This window comes from Juglans regia, chromosome 2, assembly GCF_001411555.2.
Source record: "Juglans regia cultivar Chandler chromosome 2, Walnut 2.0, whole genome shotgun sequence".
In the NCBI taxonomy this organism is placed as follows: domain Eukaryota; kingdom Viridiplantae; phylum Streptophyta; class Magnoliopsida; order Fagales; family Juglandaceae; genus Juglans; species Juglans regia.
In genome coordinates, this window is record NC_049902.1 from 7,225,873 (window position 1) to 7,249,697 (window position 23,825).

Below are 23,825 nucleotides of genomic sequence, written 5' to 3' on the forward strand. Positions count from 1 at the left end.
ACTCCCATCCACCCTTCCCATAAGCTCTGCCACTGTAGCATCTTTATCACTTGCAATTAGGAAAAGTAGAGGAAACAAATCTTGAAGGGCGTTGTTACCACACCAAACATCCTTCCAAAATCTGATCCTGGACCCCGTACCCAGCTGAAGCCGAGTGTGATGATGAAATGCCTCCCACCCTCTTCTTATATGTTTCCATAGCCCCACTCCATAGGTGCCTCTAACTTCTCTAGTACACCAACCCTCCCCTAATCCACCATACTTCATCTCAATCACTACTTTCCATAAGGCATCCGGTTCTTTAGTATAACGCCACAACCATTTCCCAAGCAGCGCCCGATTGAACAATCTCAAGTTTCTAATACCCAATCCGCCACTAGAAATAGGACGGCAGACTTTTTCCCACTTGACTAAATGAAATTTAAATTCCTCTCCTAAACCACCCCACAGAAAATCTCTTTGTAGCTTCTCAATTCTACTAGCCACACTAGCCGGTATAGGGAATAAGGATAAGAAGTATGTGGGTAGGTTAGAAAGTGTACTCTTAATCAACGTGATCCGGCCCCCTTTTGACAAGTACATTCTCTTCCAACCTGCCAATCTCCTTTCTATTTTTTCAATCACCGTATCCCATATCGAACAAGACCTCGAGTTTATACCCAACGGTAGTCCCAAGTACATCATAGGAAGAGACGCTATCTTACAATCCAATATCCCTGCTAACTCTTGGACATTCTGGACTTCCCCAATCGGCACCACCTCGGATTTATCATAGTTCACTTTTAAGCCAGATACTGCTTCGAAACAAAGAAGCAACGCCTTCACAGCCCTCAACTGGTCAGAATTGGCGTCACACATAATAAGCGTATCGTCTGCAAACAACAAATGAGAGATAGTAGTAATACCCCTACTCAAGGATCCAACCTGAAAACCACTTACAAAACCGTTATTTACCAAAGCCGAGATCATCCTGCTTAGTGCCTCCATCACAAGGACAAAAAGTAGGGGAGAAAGTGGATCCCCTTGTCTCAAGCCCCGAGAGCTCGCAAAAAAACCTTCTGGGCTGCCATTGATCAATACAGAGAATCTTGCTGTGGAAATACACCAACTAATCCATGACCTCCACCTCTCCCCAAAACCACACCTATCCAGTAGATATAGAAGAAAATCCCAATTAACATGATCATACGCCTTCTCCATATCTAACTTACACAGAATCCCTGAAATACTATCCTTCAATTTACTGTCTAAACATTCATTAGCAATAAGAACTGCATCCAGAATCTGTCTACCATTTACAAAAGCATTTTGAGGCTTGGTAACAATCTTCCCCAACACCACACTCAACCGATTAGCTAGTACTTTAGAAATAATCTTATAAACTCCATTCACTAGACTAATAGGCCGATAATCTGCAATCTCACTTGCCCCCACCTTTTTAGGTATTAAAGCAAGGAGAGTGATGTTAAGGCTTTTCTCAAATTTTCCAACCGAGTACAACTCCTGAAACACCTTCATAAGATCATCTTTTATCACCTCCCAACAATCTTGGAAAAACCCCATAGAGAAACCATCTGGTCCGGGGGCCTTGTCTTTCACCATCATCCTTACCACCTCAAACACCTCGACCTCTTCAAAAACCCACTCCATCCTAGCTACATCCCCCCTCTCAATGGTGTCAAAAACCAACCCATCAAGAGTAGGCCTCCATCCCACTGGCTCGGTAAGGAGCTTCTCAAAGACATCAGTAACATGTTCTTTGATAACTTCCTCATCCCTACACTCCATCCCCTCAATTTTCAAAACCTCTATATTATTGTTTCTTCTATGCGAGTTTGCAATGCTATGGAAAAACTTCGTACTCCGATCCCCTTCCCTTAACCATAATGCTCTTGAATTTTGACGCCAAGACATTTCTTCTTGCAAAATAATTCTCTCAAGATCTGCGACCAACACAGTTTTTTGTAATTGTTCCTCCTCAGAAAGTGGCCTCACCTCTTGAAGTCTATCTAACTCCTGAATCTCCAACCACTTGATATTCTTGTTCTCCCTTATGTCTCCAAACGACTGTTTATTCCACTCCTTCAGGTCTCTCTTTAATGCCTTCAGCTTGTTCGCAAAAATGAAACTAGGCGTTCCATTGAACTGATAAGAAATCCACCATTGTTTAACCCTCTCCACAAAACCCTCTGATTTCAGCCACATGTTCTCGAACTTGAAGTATCGTCTCCCACTATGAATACCACCACAGTCTAGCAAAATAGGCCAATGATCAGAATTTAAACGTACCAACCGCTTTTGACACACCTCAGGAAAATGACTTTCCCACTCAGGAGAAATAAGAAAGCGATCCAAGCGAGACCAAGTCCGGTTGTTTGACCATGTGGCATGGCCCCCTGCGAGAGGAAGGTCTATCAAATTCAAATCAAAAATACACTCTAAGAACTCCACACTTGCAGGCCTCACTCTTCTTCTTCTGAAGCTTTCACTTGGAAATCTCACAACATTGAAATCTCCCCCAATACACCACGGAAGATCCCACCAACTATGTACCCCTGCTAGTTCATCCCACAAAAAACCTCTGTCAGCATCTAGATTTGGACCATAGACACCTGCAAAAGCCCATAAGAAATTATCGAACACACTTTTAAAGGAGCACGCTACCGTATAAATCCCTATATATTCCTCCACTTTTTCCACCACCCTCCTATCCCACATTACTACAATTCCTCCAGATGCCCCTATAGAGGCCAAGTAAACCCAATCCACATGAGCCCCACTCCATAAACTTCGCACCATCTTTCTATCAATCATTTTTAGCTTCGTCTCCTGTAAACACACAATGTCTGCTTTCCACTCACGAAACAAGTGTCGAACCCGGTGGCGCTTATCTACCTCGTTAAGCCCACGCACATTCCAAGACACAATCTTAGGCTTCATTTGGGAACAGCCAGCCCCTTCCCTTTTACCCTATTCCTACTGGAACTTCCCTCTGAATTCATCGACCACGCCAATTTTTTCAGTTCCCGATTCTTCTTCGAATCCCCTTTCCTTTTTTGTTGATGTCCCGCTTCCAAAGCCGCTAACAATGCTATGAACTGCTCTTCATACCCTTCACAATTAATCCCCACGTAATGTTGAATCTCTTTCACCTTATTAATGACCCAATCTGAGGCTTGGGTTGGATAGCAGTAGTTTAATGGAGTAGGAATGCCCCTCCTTTCAATCTGAAAATTCTGGAACTCTTCACCTACCGGAATCCCTTCCAACGCCACCTGATCACACGCCTGAGAGAAGAAAAAATCATCCTCCACCGAACTCAGAATCTGGTCGCACGACTCAGGGAGAAACAGCTCGTTCTCCACCGAGTGCATGAGATCAACCGAGTCATCCTCCTCCTCAGCCACCTCAAAATCATCATACCCTTTGACAGAAACGTTCGCCGGAGCAAGGCCTTCATCCCCTCCAACCATCGGCGTCGTCTGAGCTTCCTTTAGGGGAGAGAAACTCGATCCGAACTTCACCAGCGCATTTTGCGCACAACACGACGGTGGCCCATCACCGGCGACCCCCGTCTCCTCTGTCGACGCCGTCTGTGTCACCTCCACCTGATCTTCCGTCGCCGGCACACTTTCCGGCACGAAACCAAGACTCTGGAGCTCGACGGGTTTGGAGCTTACGGGTTTGGGGCTCCCGAAGACTCGTGAACCTTCCGTGGACTTTGAGTTCGCCCCGAACCCAGATCCAACACATGGGCCTACCGGCCCAGGCCCAACCCCATCACTTGGGCGCGAACACGACGAGGCCTTCTCCTTGGCCTTGGATGACCCAGCCCCATCAGGTATGAAGCCCGACAAAACCTTAGGACTTGCCTTAGGAAACCCACCCTTCTGCCTCCACAAGCCCCGGCCCTTACCCACTTGAAAACCATCACCCGAAACCTTCCCTTTGCCTTTTAAATTCACCATTTCATCCCTTTCCTTAAACAGAACGACAGCCTCTAGAACGTCGGACATGTCCTTCTGCAGCATGTGTAGCTGTCCTTGCACCTCCTGCAACGTCCTACGTACATCCCTTACCTCTTGACATGTCGCACAACTACTGCCATGTGAGTTGCTCATCACGCCATACTGCTTCGACAGAGCTTCACGTCGCCCACCTACCCTGACAGAACCCCTCCCATCACCGTCTCCCTTCCTCCCCCCTTTCGGCAACGTTGAAGCCAGCACCTCCTTGTACGTCCTAGCTTGGTGTCTCATCCCCCCCTTGACAGCATCCCACTGTCCTCCACCCCGAAGCACCATTCTCGGCTCAAGTAGCATCTCTCGCATCTTCCTCCACCCCCAACCATTCTCCCCTTCTGGAATGCACAAGACATTTCTTCTCCCCCCCTGGTTATACTCAGCAACTTCAATATATCTGCCTCGATGATTAGAGCATCACTGGGCAGTTAAACTACAGTATCCTTCTCTAGTTGCTGAATAAACCTCCTTTCTTCCACCTTCCAAACTCTCCTCAAACACCTTCCCAAGCCACTGCACTGAAGATGGGCCAAACAGAACCACATGTTCTGACTTCCAGTTTCTTTCGATGACCCTCAGCATGCCACCCCCAGTCTTAGACAAGATAAAACATTTAGATTCGATCACCACCTCTACAGGATAAACCATCTTTAAAACACCCCAATAACTCAAAAACCAGTTATCATGGCACTCTAAACTGGACTACATACTAATCACCACGAAACATAGGAGGGAATCATAATAGGTTAAAGCATCACCTTCAGAAGTTCCATCTCCTCTTTGGTAGGACAAAATTTTATGAGATTCTCCACCTGGTCAGCATCTAATACAGATTCATCCATTGCTAGAACCGCAGCCTGACAATATGCATACAATAGATTGTTAGTTAATACCGAGTAGGAACAATATTCAGTAAACACATTACCACTCCATACTCAACAATAAAAAACCAAGAGAACAAAATTACTTATCCCAAATTATTTTTACCACTATGACACTGAATATTGGGGGCACGTTTGGTATGCAGAATAGATCCCTAGAATGGAATATATTCTCATGGAATAACTATTTCATAGTTTGCTATTTTCATACCCAGAATTAATATAAAAAAATCTTTAAATAATGTGGATGGAAGGCCTCCCTTAATGCTGGGAGTGGACCAACTACTGCTGAAATAACCACCCCCAGGCTGTCAGGGATCGCCCTCGTGGCCGCCAGATATTGTTTTTGCCCATCAAAGTGGCCTGGGCACCCCCAATGGCCCTTGGGGGTGGTCTGACCACCCCCAAAATGTTAAACCAATTATATATATATATTATATATTTGAGGTTGAAGAATAAATCAATGGGTTTTTTGGAAATAAATTGCACAACCTGGGTACTTTTGGAATTTGGCTCCAATTCCAATGAACCCCTTATGAGTTGTCACCAAAGAAAATAACAGGAATGTCCATTCTGCATACCAAACCTACCCCAAAAAATAATAAACTAATCCACTCCAACATGCAAGTATTGTACAATATTTCAAGCATCACATACAATCACACATCCACAACATATTCCCCAGCAATAAGTCTGAAAGTAGTGTTCTTAACTTACACAAACATGGTCCAACTGTTTTTTTTTTTATAAGTAATCAAGAAACAATAGGCATGGCCCAAGCACAAGGGACCATGGTGCAAATATTGGACATGGCATCACCAATATCAAACATGATGTATTGCAGAGATACTCCCAAATGCTTCTAATAGATTTCCACAAGCCAACTTCATCTAGCCCCTTAAGTTCTCAAAAGTCACTGTCCTGATCCTTCACCACATTTCAACCTCAGAACATATCCTAAGCTAGTCTCTCTATACAGAAAAATGCCAAGAGAAACTAATGAGAAATACTAAGCTTCCAAAGTTCCAAAACAAAAACCATAAGGAAAAGACCAACTCTCAATCCACCCTATGAAACTTGAACCATCTCCCACACCGCCCCTCAAGAAAATCATTCCTAAATTTTCTTTCACATTGACCATAAGAATAAGCATAGTGAAAGTGGACAGATAATAGATCAACAAGCTAGAAATAGTATTGTTCCTAAGAATAGTCCAGCCTGCTTGGAAAATGATGCCTTTGTGTATTATGTGGTGTATTTGGTGGGAGAGAAATGAGCGGTGCTTTAATGATCGGGAACGCAATAGAGATGCATTTTGGAAGTTTTTTATAAGCACTCTACTTAGCTGGTTCTCTGCTATTGTACTGAAGGGTGGGGCTGTAAACGCGTTCTTGTCTTCGTTTTTCTAAGTTCTAGAATGTATTAGGTGTTTCTTGTGTATACTACATGTGTACTCGGGCTTTGCCTATTACATTGTTATTAATAAAGTTATTACTTATCAAAAAAAAATAGTCCAGCCTGCTTTTTTTAAAGTAAAACAAGGGGTGCAACACGAGGATTTCCCAGAAAGAGTGAACAGCCCGGCCTGCTTTAAATAAGCAAACCTTGTTTGTTTCCTGCTCTGTAGGCCTCTTCTCTGTCCTCTAAATCTGGCTTAGTATTTTGGCTTCATTCATCCTCGCAATCACCACATTCCAAAGAGACTGCAAATTAAATGTTCATGAAGGGGCAAATCCCAGCATCACAATTACCACAATCCAAACTGATTCAGTCTTAAAACCTAATATAAGAGTAAGAAAATTTTTACTGGCCTACTCTTCTGTCACTTATTTATCAGCTGGCACCTAGAAATTGGAAATTACCCAAAGTCTCAAAAGAATATTTCTCTGATAAGTAATATAATTTTATCAAAAGCATCGAGGGGCGCAACCCTAGTACCTTGGACGCATACAAAAGGATACACCCAACTAGTACAAAAAAAAAAAAAAGGAGCAAAAGTCTTTGAATTCTTGAAAGCTAGTGAATTGGGAACTTGTGGGAGAAGCCATCCAAAAGTCTCAAAAGAACTTATATTGAGTCAAAACACCATGTGTGCTTCAGAAGGGCTTTGGGCGATTGAAATCTAGAACCAGTTTACTTTTGTTCTCTAACACTATTCTATTACAGAGGAAAAAATAATTTAAAAAGGACATTGGCAAACAAGCGTTCACAAGTGCATGAACATGCACGCAACATGTAGAAACATTTGAAAATGCGTCTTCATAGACCTTTTGTAAAAACATGTTTATAGAGACTGTTAAAATGGTCTTCTCTGCTTCTGTTTTTTGTTCTCAGATCAAGAGCATGAACCACTAAAGGCAGCAATGTTATTATCAATGTGTTCACTGACCATAGCTCTGAAATAGAAGTTGACCAGGACTAGACAGTACCTTTAAACACAAATCAAAGCTTCAGTGAGATCAACCAGGTACCTTCCACATCTACAGAAGAACATACTTACTTTTTCTAGAACACATACTGCCTCCTTGCAGTATTCAATCTATTCTTCAACGAAACCTACCACACTTTCAATCTTTCTAAAGCCAGCACCTTGATACCATTTGGCATATGGTGAGTTTGTATCTCAAAAACAAATATGAAGCCAACAGCGAATATGCCAAATAATTTGGCATATTCACTGTACTCGGTTCACCATGTTTGGACTTAATTTTTTGCCTAAAAGCAGATAGATTTTAGAATTTCAAGTGTTATCATGGTTTTCTAAGCTCGTAATTAAGTGTGATTTCCGTTGAATACTCAAAATGTCCCCCAAATAAGTCAACTTTTAAATAAGAATTCAAGCTGTATTATTCTTTGAATCATTTGCATGCATAGGCGATGCTCTTGTACATGTCTTGTATACTCGGGCCTTTGTCTGCTTTATGCTCAATAAAATTTTCTTTATCGATCAAAAAAAATTATTTATATATTCAGGGAGACTCTTATAAAAACATAAGTCATCAATACCTGTCTAGTTTCCCCGACTCACTTTTATGGAGCTAAAAAATATAAACGATGCAGAGTTTTGCTGGAATCGTCAGGTTCAATTTGATATAGTCAGACTTGCAAGGATCGTATAAAAGCAACCATATATATTTCTCAAAGGCCACAAGTTGGTGCACCACAACCAATCAAGTTTTATTGTGTTGTTTGGTGGTCAACTACACATCTTGCATTAAAATTATTACACAAAGTTTCAGCCATATCAATCTTTAGCATCACAACCCTATCAGCTTGGAAAACAGCCTTTCTTGCCTTTATCACTGGTGACAAGTTAAAAATCATGCTTTAATGCTAGGAAAAAACAAAACTTTCTTCTACGAGGACATTAAATCAAAGTTCCAAATTTTGTTCCATTCTGGCCGGAGTTTGCCGTTACAGTGCAGTAACCAAAATACTTTAACCCCCTCGTTCCCTTTTTTACTCTAAATTCCAACTTCTTTCGGACTGTTCCAACCATTCCAATACAGAATGTTTCAGTATCAGTTTCATCATTTTTTATTCCAGATGGCATTTCTATAATTTTTTTTTAATTCAGAAGGCATTTCTATAATTTTTTAATCTAGATGGCATTTCTATAGTTTTTCTTAATATTTACTCCCTCATTTCCTTTTTTTTTTCTTTTTTTCTTTTTTTTGAGACCTCATTCTTTCTTTTTGGGTTTACTTTCTCAGCCCTTTTTTTTTTTAGTTTTCTTTTTGTGCGTATCTAAACTCAAGCGAATATTTTTTTCTTGATAAGTAAACTAAAGTGAATTAATAACATCTTCAGACACAAATATCTCTGCCTTTATTTTTAAAGTATTTCCAAAATGGTACACCGCTACCAAGATATTTCATTCCAGTATCGAAACTGGAATGGTAACTGAAATGGAATTCAAAACTTTGCATTAAATCCAACTATCTAAAATTCATGTACAGCAGAAAACTGAGAATAAACCATATTAATCTAACAAACTTGTTTACTATGTATTTAATAATCTAATATCTTTTGCATTAAAACCCATCATTTTAGAGAGAAATAGACTCTGTCCACAGATCATGAAAGACATCAAACTTATATAAAAGCGAGGACTATATGGCTCACCATCATATCAGGAAGCGGCATCTTAACTTTTGTGAGCATAATTTCAGCATTGTTGGCTCTCCTCAGGTCAACCTACAATGCATGATACATGAATTTATAAGACAGGAGAAATAATATCAGAACATATTGCAAAAGTGTCAAGGGTTAAATTCAGCTTTGACCATCAACAGTCAACACGCATCACCAATATAAACCCCAGTCTAACTCATCAAAATATTTTTTTTTTTTTATCAGTAAAATGTAATTTTCATTAATATGAATGAAGATAGGCATAGCCTATGTACACAGGAAGTATACAATAGAAAACACCTAAATACATTCTTAATAAACTAAGTTATGGCTAAGAACTCCTGTACACTAATTCCATTAAGAACAATAGCTGAAAACCATAAAAGTAAAGTGTGCAGAAAAAAATTATGTAGCTCCTCCTTTGTTCGCTCCATATCTTCAAAACATCGTGCATTCCTTTCCATCCAAATACACCACATTATGCATAACGGGATCATTTTCCAAGCTGCTGCTACCTGAGAGCAACCTTCTAGACCCTTCCAGCAAGCAAGTAGGTCAACCACCTTTGCCGGCATAACCCACGCAACATCAACTCTACTAAATATCCCATTCCACAACTCTCTCGTCACCTCACAATGCAATAAAAGATGGTCCACTGATTCACCATGGTTTTTGCACAAATAACACCAATCCATCACAATGAGACCCCTCTTCCTTAAATTATCCGTGGTTAGAATTTTTCCTAATGCAGCAGTCCACACAAAGAACGCTACTTTGGAAGGAACTGCGACCTCCAAACACTTTTCCACGGGCATCAAAATATATATATACATATATATATATATAATAAACCCCATTCTATTTAGCTATTTTCATCATCGAGCATATGCCTTCCTTGCTTATTTCCCCTTTTGAATGTACTAAGTGAAATAAAAATTCTCTCCATACACCACTATATGTTTTTCTTCTGTAGAAAAGAAAATCACGAATATTAAGCCTTGTTTGGTTTATTCAATTCTTCAAAACTTTTCAAAAAAAAATCAACTTCAAACCAAACGTCTTTCACATCTCAAAAAAAAATTATATTTCCACCCCTTTTTTGTAAGTAATTTTCTATTTCAACTTTTCATCCAATCGTTTGCCTATATTTCAGTAAAAAGTGAAAAAAAAATCACAACTGCTTTTAAAAAAACCAAACAAAAATACCTTAAAAATTATATTCAAATAACTTTTCAACTCTACCCCCATCCACTTTCACAAATTCCAATACAAAACAAATTTCAAAAAAAAAAATTATTCAAATTTTCCTATCCACCTTCACAAAACCCAATAAAAAACTCGTCTCAAATTTGTCAAAAAAAATTCTCAAAATTTCCTTAACCAAGCATACCCTTAATTTTTTGCATATATAAAGGGACTGTGACTTACAACACCATCTTCCTCTGACTCATATGTGCATATATATTGATATATACACATAAACACACTTTATGAAAGAAGCATTTATGTTTTTTAGTATCTAGTACAAAATTGATGAAAGATCAATCCTGGTCTTGGGAAAAAAATGGAATCTCCCTCCTCCATTGCGCCCCCCCCACCCCCCCACCCCCAAAGAAATAAAATAAAACAATAGGAAATTTATTGAATGAGATTTGTATTAGCCTACCACAATAAGGGATCAAAATTTATTGAAGTGTAGCTCTGTTCTTTTCGTATATAGGAGTAGGCATGTGCTTACAATCTGAATGCTAAAAAAGAAATGCGTACTCCTATAGTTTCTTCTGCCAAATGCTGGATTGATATGACTTTCTCATCCTTTCAAAATGGCTATTATTGATGCCATTATTCAAGTATTTGCTAATTGAAAATCTTCTCAGATCAAGAACCGGTCACAAATCACAAAAGTATTAAGTTTTTTATATGTACAAAAGACTGGAACTTTTGAGTTGATCTGAGATTATATGAAGGTAAACTGTAGAATCAGCACTCAAAAACAATTTTTTCAACAACTGAAATTATGGGACGCTACCAAGGAAAAAAAATTATAAGACAGAATCACATTTATATCAGATTACCAGGTGAACTTTTTCAGCTTTGGATCCAACAGACTTGCGTCGCGCCCCAGATTTACCACCTGCATCAGCAGGTTTCGAAACAGTAGCAGAGAAAAGGCTCTCTAACTCTGACACGTCAAATCCCGGGGCACTAAAACAAAAGGGTGCAAATATCACCAATCATGTGAAAGTAAGAATACAGAATTTTCATATATTAAAAAAAAAAAGGAAAAGACTCTCAAACCCTGACACATCAAATCCTAGTGCACTAAAACAAAAGGGTGCAAATATCACTAAGCATGAAAGTATGAAAAAAGAAACTTCATGAACTAAAAAAGGAAAACATATTATGGGAATTGCAGCTGAAATATTTATAGAAAAGGAACACATAAGAGCATCCTCATTGGATTATGCAAATGCAAAATCATAATTTGCATAATATCTTATGATTTTGCATTTGACTATTCCATTCAAAACCTATTGCCACATTAGATTATCTATCTATTAGTCAAAATAATAATAATTTAATAATATTTTTTCCTAATTTAATTTTTTTAATATTTTACAATTCTACCAATTATATGTTAATTAATAATCAAATTATAATTAACATATGATTGGTAGAGACAAACGGTAAAAATCCTAACAAAAGAAGATAGAGACAAATTGTAAAAAATTAACATTTAATTGGTAGATACAAACGGTAAAAATCCTAATTAATAAGTAAAAGATGCATGAGGAAGGTAGCCTTTTGAAAGGAAATTGGAGAAAAAGAAGATAGAGGTGAACATTGTAGTGATTTTAAAAAATAGGTTTAGAAAAGTATCCCTAAAACTACGTAATTTCTGAAAACTCAAAAATAATTTTTACACTAATTACTTTGTTTCCTAGGCAATCAAAATGCAAAGAGAGAGTGTTTATGAGGGAAGAAATAATTTTTTAATGCTTTTGGTCTAGCTACAGTAAATACCAAATATGACCCAAATTGTTTTACTAGAGCTAAAAGTCATTTTTATTTACATTTGCATAATCCAATGCAGCACATTTTTATGCTCTATTAGCCAAACTTCTCACTTTATTTGCATTTGCATAATCCAATGAGAGTGCTCTAAGTTCTGCAATTGTAAGTATTAATTTGAACAAAAAGAGAAGTTGGAATACATTTGAGAGTCTCCATATCGCTGCAATTCTTCCCACAAACTTCCTTGCAAAGCCCTAGTTACCTTGCTCCAGTGCAAAGGCTTCAAGGAGGACCTTCGAGGAGCTGTAGTAGTTGGTCCCATCCCTGAAGGACGTGAAAGCCCACGCCCTCTCCCAGAAGATAGAACTCTTGCATCAGCCCCAGAATTTGGGCCTCTAGTACCTAATGGTGGAGGGGGAGGAGGTCCGACGCCTGGCGGTCTAGGTGGAGCTGGAGGGCCAGACACATGACCTCCTGGGGGAGGTGGAGGAGGTGGTGCTCCATGTGATGGGGGAGGAGGGGGAGGTGGGCCTCGACCTATAGGAGGAGGTGGTGGTGGCGGTGCTCCACGCATTGGAGGAGGTGGTGGTGGCGATGTGCTCCATGCATTGGAGGAGGGTGGGGGTGGTGGTGGTGGTGGTGCTCCACTCATTGGAGGTGGTGGTGGTGGTGGTGGTGCTCCACCCATTGGAGGTGGAGGTGGAGGTGGAGGTGGAGGTGGAGGTGGTGGTGGAGGTAGCACTCTGGCCATTGAAGGGGGCGAAGTTGGTGCTCCACGAACTGGAGGTGGCGGTGGCGGTGGCGGTGGCGGTGGAGGAGGTGGAGCTCCATGAAGTAAAGGTGGCGGCGGAGGAGGTGGAGCTCCATGAATTGGAGGTAGAGGTGGAGGAGGTGGGGCTGCAGGTGCTAGAGATTGTGGGAGAGGTGGTGGAGGAGGGGCTCCAAATGACGGAGGTGCTGGTGGTGGAGGAGGAGGGGGAGGGGGAGTGAATATACCAACTCCAAGATTTGGTGCAATTGATGTGCTCGCAAAGGGAGGAGGGGGAGGGGGAGGGGGTGGAGAACGTATCACTGCATTATAGACAATTGATGAAAACCCAGACTTTCGTGGGGGTGGAGCTGGCTGAGGCAACATGGTAGCACCATTTTGCCTATTGAGTAAGGGAGGAGGAGGAGGAGGGGGTGGAGGCAATAGAGGTGTAGACATTTTGGACACAACGTCATAATTTAGTGAAAGCGATTGTGGTGGAGGTGTAGGTGGAGGAGGTGTGGCACCCTCTGGCATGGGCGAACAAGTAGATAGTGAAGAGATGTTATAACGGGGAAGCGGTGGCAGTGGCGGAGGTGGTGGGGGAGGAGGGGGCACAACTTGACGTGGTGCTTGATTCGGTGAGCAAGAATATGAGTCTTCAATTGATTGTACTAATGACGGTGCGCAGGAAGGAAGTATCACATGTGCAGAGCCTGAAGGCTTCACCAAATCCACCTTACCACTTTTCAGATCATTGGTCACATCAGTTGAAACCCCAGTGGCAGGAATATCCGTAAGAGAAGAAGCCTTTAATTCCGAACCTTCATTAGAATCCTTGAATGGAACATTAAAGTCAAGAGCAGCCGGTGCACTGTTATATCTTGATGGTGGATGCGATACATGCATTGAATTAGCGTAAGAGCCTTTGTTTGGAGGAATCCACCTAGATACTGCATTTGGCTTTGCTAGTTTTGCATGAGCTCCTTGGGGTTCTTGCTGTGTAGTTTTTTGTTCGGAAACAACTGTATCTGCAGCTGGTTGTTTCTTGAGGGCAGTAGTAACTAATTTCTCAGAATTCTGTATGGAGACATCAGCAATCAACTTTTTCTGGGGAGCGTTGGAATCTAAATTCTTCTGTGTAATAGTGTTTTCTCCATCACCTTTGTCTTCCAATTTTCCACACACATCTTCAACCACTTCCTTGGTTACCAGATTTAGCTGCATATCAGCAGAAGATACTATGGAATTTAAGTTGATAACACCATCATCAACAGTAATGTCTTTCACTAAATGAAGAACAGAATCCATGTCATTCAGCTTATACTTCACATCATCAACAGCGATGTCCTTCACTACATCAATATTAGAATATAACTTTCCATCCTGTTTGTGAGTTCCATCATCTGATGCGCAGTCTTGAAATGTGTGAGGATCCAAATCCTCCTTCCAAACTTCTTTGTGAGTTATATCATCCTGTATATTTTCATGATCCACATGATTTTCACATTCTCCCTTCCCTTCCAGCCCATCAACTACATTGCTAAAGATCTCTTCCACCTCAAAAAATTCCTCGGGCGAAGCAAATTCGGTCTCGTTTCCATCTTCGCTCGCTACGACTGTAGTAAGAGTAGGCACAACAGCATCAGCATCCGAAAAAAGTACCTGATATACATATGAGAATCAATTCAAATCCTACAGCATCAGGAAAAGACACTTCACATGTAAATGATAATAACTTACCTCAGCTCTAAAGTCCTTGGGGAATTGATCCTTCACATCCCACAGAATATCAGCTTCGTCACGGTTAAGCATCAAAATGTTTGAACGCACAAATGCTGTGTGGAACACAACTCTGAAAATCATCTCCTCACGCACCAGATCTTCATCCAAATGGACACACTCAAGAACAACATCTCCTTGGACACGGCAATGAATATCAATTTTCACCAGCATACACTCTGCCTGCTGATATAGTTCATGAGACCACATCCATATTTGGAAAATCTAACTTTTAGTTTCATATTTGTGACTTAGAAATTACCTGTAGGTAGTGGCGCATGTGCTTTTTTGTCTTTGAAGTTGAAAACAGAAGCTTAGAACTTCTATTAGCTGGTGTTGAGGGGTCCTGACCATAAACGCGTATAACAGGCCTGCAGCCTTTTCCCCCATCAAAGAGTGGAAGGACTCTTAGTATCAGACAATCCAAAAGTAAAGGTGTATCTGATGGAGGCCAATCAGAACCCAAATTTCTTCTAGAAATATACTGAAGATATCTCAGCTGAGAAGGCTGGGGGTTTAAAGGAGACAAAAGATGAAGAAGTTCCTTTGGAGCCTGCTTGTAGACCATGTCAAGAGTCTTCTGCTCCCCACTGTATTGTTTCCGGTATAACAAAAGACCTGCAAGCATGAATGCAAGCACAGGCCATCCTCCTCTTTCACAGTGCATCAATAGCACATTTTGTTGCCCTTCCAATGACAACCAGCTTTCACTTGATCGAAGGAAGTGATGAATCATCTCTAATGGCAGCAGCGGACAACCTTCATATTGACGAGGGTAATCCATAACCGTCATGTCATATTGAGACAATATATCTGAAATTTGGCTTCGCCTCTCCCCTTCTCTAAAGTTAAACACCATGAAAGAAGCATCAGGAAAGTGGTCCTGTAACTGTGCTACAATGCCACCCATGTACAATCTATACTCATCTTCTTCCAAAACGTCAGTGGAGAAGCAACAATCAAACACTAGAAAAGAAGAAAAAATAAGTAGGATGATCAGCACTTGTAATTGGTATATAATCTTCAAAGTAGAATATGGACCAGAGAAGGAAGTTGAGAATAGTAACTAGACTCGTAGTAACAATCAATGTATAAAAAGGATAAAATCCTCTAATAAAAATAGAATATACTGAGACAAAGAATGGTTAAGGATTTGTGTTCAGAAAAGCTTCTTTTAAGAAGAAGAAGTAGCTACTGATAGCCAAGAAAAAACAATCAGTTCAAAAACAATTATCAAGAAGAACCACCCCATGCCATAAAATAAGCTTCAGCGAAATTAACCAGCACATTACTACCCTTGCAAGCCCTAAAACAGGACCTATAGCCTTCAAGTTGAGAAAAGGTTTACAGATTAAAAAAAGTCTTCAAATTGAGAAATGAAAAGGAAAGCAAGGGCTTGCAAGTTTCCCAAAAGGCAGAATCATCACAGAACAAAACATCCACATTTCTCAGACTTAAAAAAGTCCAAAATGTTCACAAGAATTTGACCATATTGATACTTCTCTGCTCCTCCTTACTGAATTGTTGCTTTGTTTTCCTCCGCCTTTTCTTTTCTAGTCTAAATCTTCCATATATAAATTTTGATCCCTACTAAGTATGAATTACTGTTGGTACCTCCAACCTCTAACTCCAATAGATTTACGGTGGGTTTTTATCTAATCAATTCAAGTTCCTGGTGCTTTTAGGCCCTGCCTCAGTTAATATTCGCACCCCATGAACCAACATTAGAACGAAATCTCAACAAGCAGGAAACTACTTCCCCAACATTTGCTTAATCACCTAGAGAAGAAACTACGTAAGAACAGAATACCAAAACGAAATTCACAAGAGAAGGCCTCAAGAAAGAAAAAAGGCAACAACATTCACAATGCACCATAAATTATCGCAGCAATGCAATGGAACTCCAACAAAAGAACTTGTGAATTTATTTTTTATAAGTGGAACTCCAGAAAAACTAAATTGCAAATAGAATCACAAAATGGGGCAATTCTACCACTTCACGAAGAAAATAGAAATGACCGAAAGCTCGGGAATGTCACCATTGCAAGGGCACTCACAGGCTGACGACAAAAAAATGAAAAGGCAAAATGGGGAAGAAGCGAAAGGGTAAAAATGTACCGTAGACCCTTTCAGAGATCTCGAGAAGCCGATCCGGCGGCTTCCGGTAGAAAAACCTTCGGAACAGCGCCATATGATGGCGCTGTTTCTCCCCTGATCGGATCCAAACCGAGAATTGGAATCAAAAACAATCCACCTAGCAGATCAATGCTGCGATCCCAAAAGAAAACCCACCAGATCTCGGACTTTCCCAATTCTGTTTTTTTTTTATCCAAATTCACCCCTCCAATCGACCCCAATTCCGAGAGACGCACAAGGAGAATTTCAGATAGGAAAGCAAATCATAGCTAGAAGATTCCGATACTAATCCAACAAAACCAGGACTAGTCTAAGAGAAAATAACAAGCTCGGCCAAGAAAAAAGGATGAGAATTCGGAATGGAATTCCACAGATTTAGAGAGAGTGAAGAAGTGACAGTATGTGGGGCAATGCGGGAGGATATTAAAATCCAGAGGAATTCAGCATTGTCACGTGGGAGAGAAAGAGATAAAATAGACGTATAGTGGGATTGAAAAGGAGAAGACTGTATGAGAACATCCTTATCTCCTGCAAACAACAAAAATCAAATTTCTTGGGTTGTCTTGGGTTTTTTCTTTTTTCTTTTTTTTGGTGGAGGAGGCTTCCGATCGATCGCACGGGTCGTGGCTTTCTCACGACTTTTCAGAAAAAACCAAACATGAAACAACCCAGAACAGACACTAGCAGAGAGACAAAGAAAGAAAGAAACGAGAGAAGAGCTTGGGCAAGCGCAGGCACTAGGCAGGCAGCTTGGCCAAAAGGGGGTCGGCTCTGAATTTTTCCATCATTTGGACCCGTTGCGTTTGCCTCCATTATTATATCATTTTCTGTAACGTTGTTTTCTTCTTTTTTTCACCTTTGTCTGTGTTTGTTGTTATATACTTATATTGGTTAAGACATTAGTAAAAATAGAGTAATGGATTCATATTATTTTTGGTTGACTATCTTAATCACAAGTTAAGATGGGTATAATTAATGGATTAATTACCCTAGTTCATATTAATAACTAGTAGACCAGTTAGATATATCCATGAAGATAATTAAATCGATCCATAAAATATAAGTTAAAGGTGATTATTTATACCATCCTAAATTGCTCAAATCCTCCGCACTTTATTTAAAAAAAATAAGAAAAATCTGAAACCTACATAGAAAAACGAACTTTTTCATGACGGGTAATGTCAGGTACAAATCTTTAATAGACAAGTCACGCATAGACATTTTGTTTAAAAATGGATTCCACTAATAAATAATAGATTTTTTTTATTTTTTTTATAAAAAAATTACGTGAGACTTGTCTATTTAAAACTTATACAAATCATTACTCATAATTGCATATATTTGATATTTATATGAAACTATTTAACTTCTGTTTTCCGTTTTGACTCATATTTTATTGTTATAAAAGAAAATATTCAATAAAAAAAAAAAAAGGGATGAGACCCCAAACCCCATGACCATCAATAATATACATTTTACTATATAAATTACCCGATTATATATGCTTTTGAAATGTGTACCAAAGGCCTAAGGCAAAGGGCTTTTTGCATGAACAATGTTACTGCAGAGAGTAAAGACCCTGCAAAGTGGTGCTAAAACTACAATCCAAGTCTACTGTGTGCTTTGCTTGTTGGTTGTCGACATTAGAAAATGGAGAAAATATCAGAAGAAGTAATTTGCCACATGGTGCGATGCATGGGATGACAAAAGCCCACCACAACATATCATTGCTCGCACCTGCGACTGTCCCTAAAAATGGTGATGGAGGTGATGAACTTAGCTTAGAAAAATGTGTACACCAATGATGACCATAATGTCACAAATTTGAGAGAAGTTGTAGTTTCTCAATAAGGGATGGATGTCGAGAAGTATAAGAGAAGTGTAATTCTCCTTCTCTAAAGTGTTCGTAAGCTTTAACCGTTGAGAAGAGAGGGTCGAATTGAATAGTTGGTAAAGGAAAAAGAACAAAAAGAGATTTATAGGCAAAACAAACACCAATTGAAAAGGGAAAGGGACTTAGAGTGGGATGTCGAGGGAGGGAGAGGAACCCAAAATGGCCCAAAAAATCAATGATTTCAAGAGATTACCCAAGAGGGAAAGTGGTGAGAGAGATATAAAGATAAGTTAAGGTTTCGTTTGGACCCTTGAATGAACTGAATTCATTTCGGTTGGGTTCTGTTTTATACCTATCCCAACATCCAAACACACAACTTCTAAATTATTAAACATCACTCAACTTAAAACCTCTTTACACGTGAGATTTACAACTCAACACATCTTTATACGTGGGACCTACAACCCTTTTTAATTTCTTATAAATACATCTAAATTCATCTTAACATTCAAACACATCTAAACTCATCTTAAGTGGGTCACATAAAATTCACTCCAACATCTCTCAACTTATTATTACTTATAAAGAATTCAATTCATCTCAACATCTAAACAGGAACACTTCAACAAACTCAACTTTTAGGTGTTAACTTCAATTTAGAGTATATTTCCTATTTGAGCATTTCAAATCTTGTCTTTATACCTTCACCTATTATATTCTTTTTAGTATTTGGAAACAAATTAATTAATAATTAGCAGGTATGCCCCTTGAGAGAATGCATATTTTAAGAAAATTTTTAAGACAAGTGACCTAGTTTGTTTGACTATTGAACTTTGGAAATCGCTGCAAAATCTAGAATATACATGTCTCATTATATTACAAAGTTGATCATGGTAAATAAAACTCACCCAATAAGATGTTATACATATGCTTGATTGGGATATAAATGGTACCTTTATTGCAAAAATTTACAATGCTTTTCAAAAAGTGAACAAGTTTGTGAAGAGCCAAACTACCAAATTGAGAAGTCATACTATCATATCTATATCTATATCTATATAGTCAACTGTTGAGCATGCATGACATCTCACGTAAATTTTGTCATATCAATCAATCAAGAACTAACACGTGGCATTTATATTTACACGTCAGCCACACCATTAAAAAACAAAATACATAAAAATGACTTTTAAAATTAAAAGACTTGTTAGAACTTCTTTCCCAAATGACTTTAATATTGTCGCTTCATAGTTAGGGGTATTCGCCCACGCCATCTTCCAAGTCGTTTAGGAAACCACCTTGTACTTCGAGGATGGCTTTGAAGAGTGGAATGAGAATTCAAGGGGTTGGACTAAGTGGTGAATATATTAGTTTTAGAGTATGACTTTCTTTAAAATTTAAGATTTAATATCTTATGGGTGCAAACAATCATCCGAAGTCACACTTCTAATGAAAAATTAACGATTTAACTAATTTCGTGTAAGGAGATTTCTAAGGGTGTGATCCACATGATCGAGATTTACTCTGCAAGACTTGTTCTGAAGGACCATACCTTGGAAATGTTTCTCGACATAAAAAAATAAAATAAAAAAAGAGTGGCATGAGTTTAGAGAAGTAGCATATAATTTCTTTTAATTAATTTACATGTAGATTCTGAATCATAAAACATTTATCCATTGTTAAAAAAAATGATAAAAAATTTAAAATTATAAAATATTGAGTTTTGTTATTCATCATTCTCACATATCATATATCATATTTTTTTTATTTTTTTAAAATTAATTGAATTCTTTTATTCATTCTCTATATAGCACACGTTCGGTAAAATTAAAAATATAAAAAAAATTATGTGTAGTATAAAAATGAGGAATAGAATATTATAAATTATAATTATAATTAAAAATGATATTTATAATTTTAATATTAAGTTGTAAATGAGAGAGCGATTTGTATCCGTCTCTGTCTATAGGGCTTTTTTAGTAGTAGGCTTTTGTGCGCAGCTACCGACCAACCACCAATTCAGACACTCCCCATCACATCATATCTCACCATATCAACCTCACCTTTTTCCCTTCTTCTTCTATTTGTGTTTGTAGTAATCTTATTACATTTTTATTCTCTGTCGTTTACCTATCGAACTACTTCTGATTGGTTATCTGTCGTTTAGATAAAAGTTCACAGGTTTTAATTTTTATGCATTCAAACTATTCCTAACAATTAAAGTCATCCATATGAATGAATGAATGAATGAACACTAGTGTAGTTCCCCCCTTTGTTTTCCAATTTCTCATGTCAATATTTTTTTATAATTTATATTCTTATCTTAATTTCATCTATTTTGTAATTTAATCATATTTCTTCAAAAATTAAATCTAATTTAATTAGAAATAATATTATTATTTATTATGAATTTAATCATTCTTAATTTAATCACTTAAAATTTAGAGATTTTATCTTTTATATTTTAAAATTAATGTTACAAGTTTGTAAGATCACGCCTTTGTTTTCAAAGATAAAATGAGATGAGTTAAGATTAAAGTTAAAAAATTGAATAAAATATTATTAGAATATATTTTTTAATATTATTTTTATTTTAGAATTTAAAAATATTGAATTGTTTATTTTATTTTGTATGAGAATTTGAGAAAATTGTAATAATGAGATGAGAGGTTTTCAAAATTTTCAAAATTTTAGATTTTAGTCTCGAAAACAAATAAGGCATTGCAAAGTTATTTTTCTCTTTTTTTGTCAATTTTTCTAAAAATATACATTGGGCCAAGGGATGAGTAAAGTTCATGAATGCTTATCTTAACAATAAAAATAGCTAATTATTTAAAAAACAACACTATCAGATCATGTGAAATTTACATTCAAATGATCTTCTTAAGGTGACATCACTACGTAGCATCACATAGTTTATTAAACAAATAAAAAAAATACACAAATATAAAAGAGATAGATGGAATTTAAGATTTCAGTTTTTCTCCTTTATGTTTTCAGGCAACCTTTTATTTTAAATGTATTTTTTCTAATAAATCACGGGACATCACATGGTATTTGCCAAGTCAAAAGAGTCATTTGAACGATAAGTTTCAGATGATTCAGTAGCAGAACCTAATTATTTATGAGTAATATTATATACAAGTTTTAAATATACAAATCTTTTATAAAAATGTAAGTTCTATAAAAGAAAATTCTATAATAAAATATTTTTTTTTGTTAAAAAACTACTAAAGACTTATCCATGGGACTCTTTTGTTTTCAGAAAATATATAATCTCATCTCATTTAATCATTATAATTTTTTTAACTTTTAATATAAAATAAAATAAACAATATAATTTTTTTAAATTTTAAAATAAAAGTAATATTAAAAATATATTTTATAATATTTTATTTTATTTTTTAATTTTAATCTTAATTTATTTCATCTCAAATCTTTTTATCTATAAAAACAAACGAATCTAAAGTATACCTATCATTTCTCGTTATTTATTACTCACTCAATAAGAAAAGTACGAAGAAATATGCCATTAATAGTAATTAAGGAATTACGGTCGAAGAAATTAGAGCCTGGACCAGCGATACACGTGGCGTACATGCGAGATGTATCGCTGGACCATGCGAGACTATAACCTTTCCTTTCGACACGTAAACTAAAATTAAAAATATGATATAAGTTTTATAAAAATAAATTTATAAATTTATTATATTTATTTCATAATAAAAATAATTTATAATCTAACCTATTATATCAAATTATATTAATTTATAAATTTATTTTTATATAATTTTTTTATGATTAAAATATATTTTTTTTTAAATCCATAAAACGACTAAGGCCATTTATTGCCTTATAGTCATTTCTCCTAAATAATCTCAATAAATTAACCCATAATTATCTATTTTATGATAAGATAATAAAAAATATCTAAGATTATTATTGGCCTAAAATATAAGCCTGCAACTCGACCTGGCACAGTCAGGTTTGGGTTTGACCCGACTCAAACACCTGCATTTAAGGCATCAAACCGAACCGATCCAAAAATAAAACCGGGCCAACCCGATAGACCCGATCCACAAAAAAAAAAAAAATCTACACATTAATTTACAAAATCTCTCTATGATCTGAATCTCAAATCTACCATCTCCTCAATCACAAGAAAAGATTCAAAATATACTTGCAGAATGGAAGTGCCACTTGTAGAAGAAAAATGACTCACATCCAAAAACATCTACTTTTTGCCTACTGCCACCACTCACAAATCCAATTGTAAACCACTCAACCCAACTCATCTCTTGGTCAGCTCCCTCTCTCATTTTTCTCTCACTCTATCTCTCTCTCATCACTCTCAGACCGAAGTCACGTCGCACCACCGCGCACCACATCTCTCTGCTCTGTGCCTAACGCCAGTTTCTGTCGCTCATTCACTCTGCAGTGGCTCTATTTATTTTTGGGGGTAAGTTTATACCGCCCAAGAGTTTTCCTTTTTCATGTATTTTGACCTCAACTTATAAGGGACATTATATACTCCCATAACCCTAGTGTTGAAATATATGAGTCTGAGAATATAAGTTTTTCGGACGAGTCGACACCCAAGACAAAAATCTATTCCTAGTCGGGTTGGAGACCCGATCAGATAACAATCCGATAAAATCGGTTCAGGCCGGATCACTTTAAACAAGTCCAGCGGTTTACAGGGTGTTTTGCACAACCCTACTAAAATGGGTTTTTAAATCCTCTAACTAAAAGCATATCTTCCATTAAAAAAAAAAAAAAAAGGCATATCTAACAAAATTACATATGTTCACGTACAATCAGAATTTTAAATTTTTGTTTTAAAAGACATAATGATGGCCGCCGGACACCAGATTCCGGCCAACTCAGCCACCACCTTGAGTCAAGGCTAGAATAATAATTAAAAATTATCTTAAACATAATTAGAATTAAAATTTTTATAGTTTAGCGTTCATACTTGAGAGTTTTTCTTTAAAAAAAAAAAATCCACGTAATTTAATTTATTATAGAATTGATAAAATCAAGACGCGATGGTCCGTGATTGGAGGGTGTAAAAGTTAATTTTATTCAACATATTAGAATAAGCCATATAATATATAATACTTAAATGTTAAAAATATGAAATAATATTTTGAATATTTAATTTGAAGATGTGGGAAAGATGATGAAAGAGATGAATGTGGTGGCAGAAGGAGATAAGTTTGGTGGAAAAGTGTTAATGCATCAATTAAGAGCACCATCATGTTTGTTGAAGC

The 23,825-nt window shown here is 37.5% G+C and overlaps 1 protein-coding gene across 1 annotated transcript in view; it reads right to left on the reverse strand.

The window, feature by feature from the left end:
- The window catches only part of LOC109013299 (formin-like protein 20), a 37,012-nt gene extending 19,507 nt beyond the window's left edge, over window positions 1-17,505 (reverse strand). Inside the window, exons 1-7 of the mRNA XM_018995335.2 lie at window positions 16,701-17,505; window positions 14,845-15,548; window positions 14,544-14,765; window positions 12,253-14,465; window positions 11,113-11,242; window positions 9,029-9,100; window positions 4,781-4,879 (exon numbers count right to left, since the gene is read on the reverse strand). Coding sequence (XP_018850880.2) covers window positions 4,781-4,879; window positions 9,029-9,100; window positions 11,113-11,242; window positions 12,253-14,465; window positions 14,544-14,765; window positions 14,845-15,548; window positions 16,701-16,773 — 3,513 coding nt within the window. The 5' untranslated portion in view covers window positions 16,774-17,505. The remainder of the gene's footprint in view (window positions 1-4,780; window positions 4,880-9,028; window positions 9,101-11,112; window positions 11,243-12,252; window positions 14,466-14,543; window positions 14,766-14,844; window positions 15,549-16,700) is intronic.
- Between the last annotated feature and the right edge of the window lie 6,320 nt (window positions 17,506-23,825).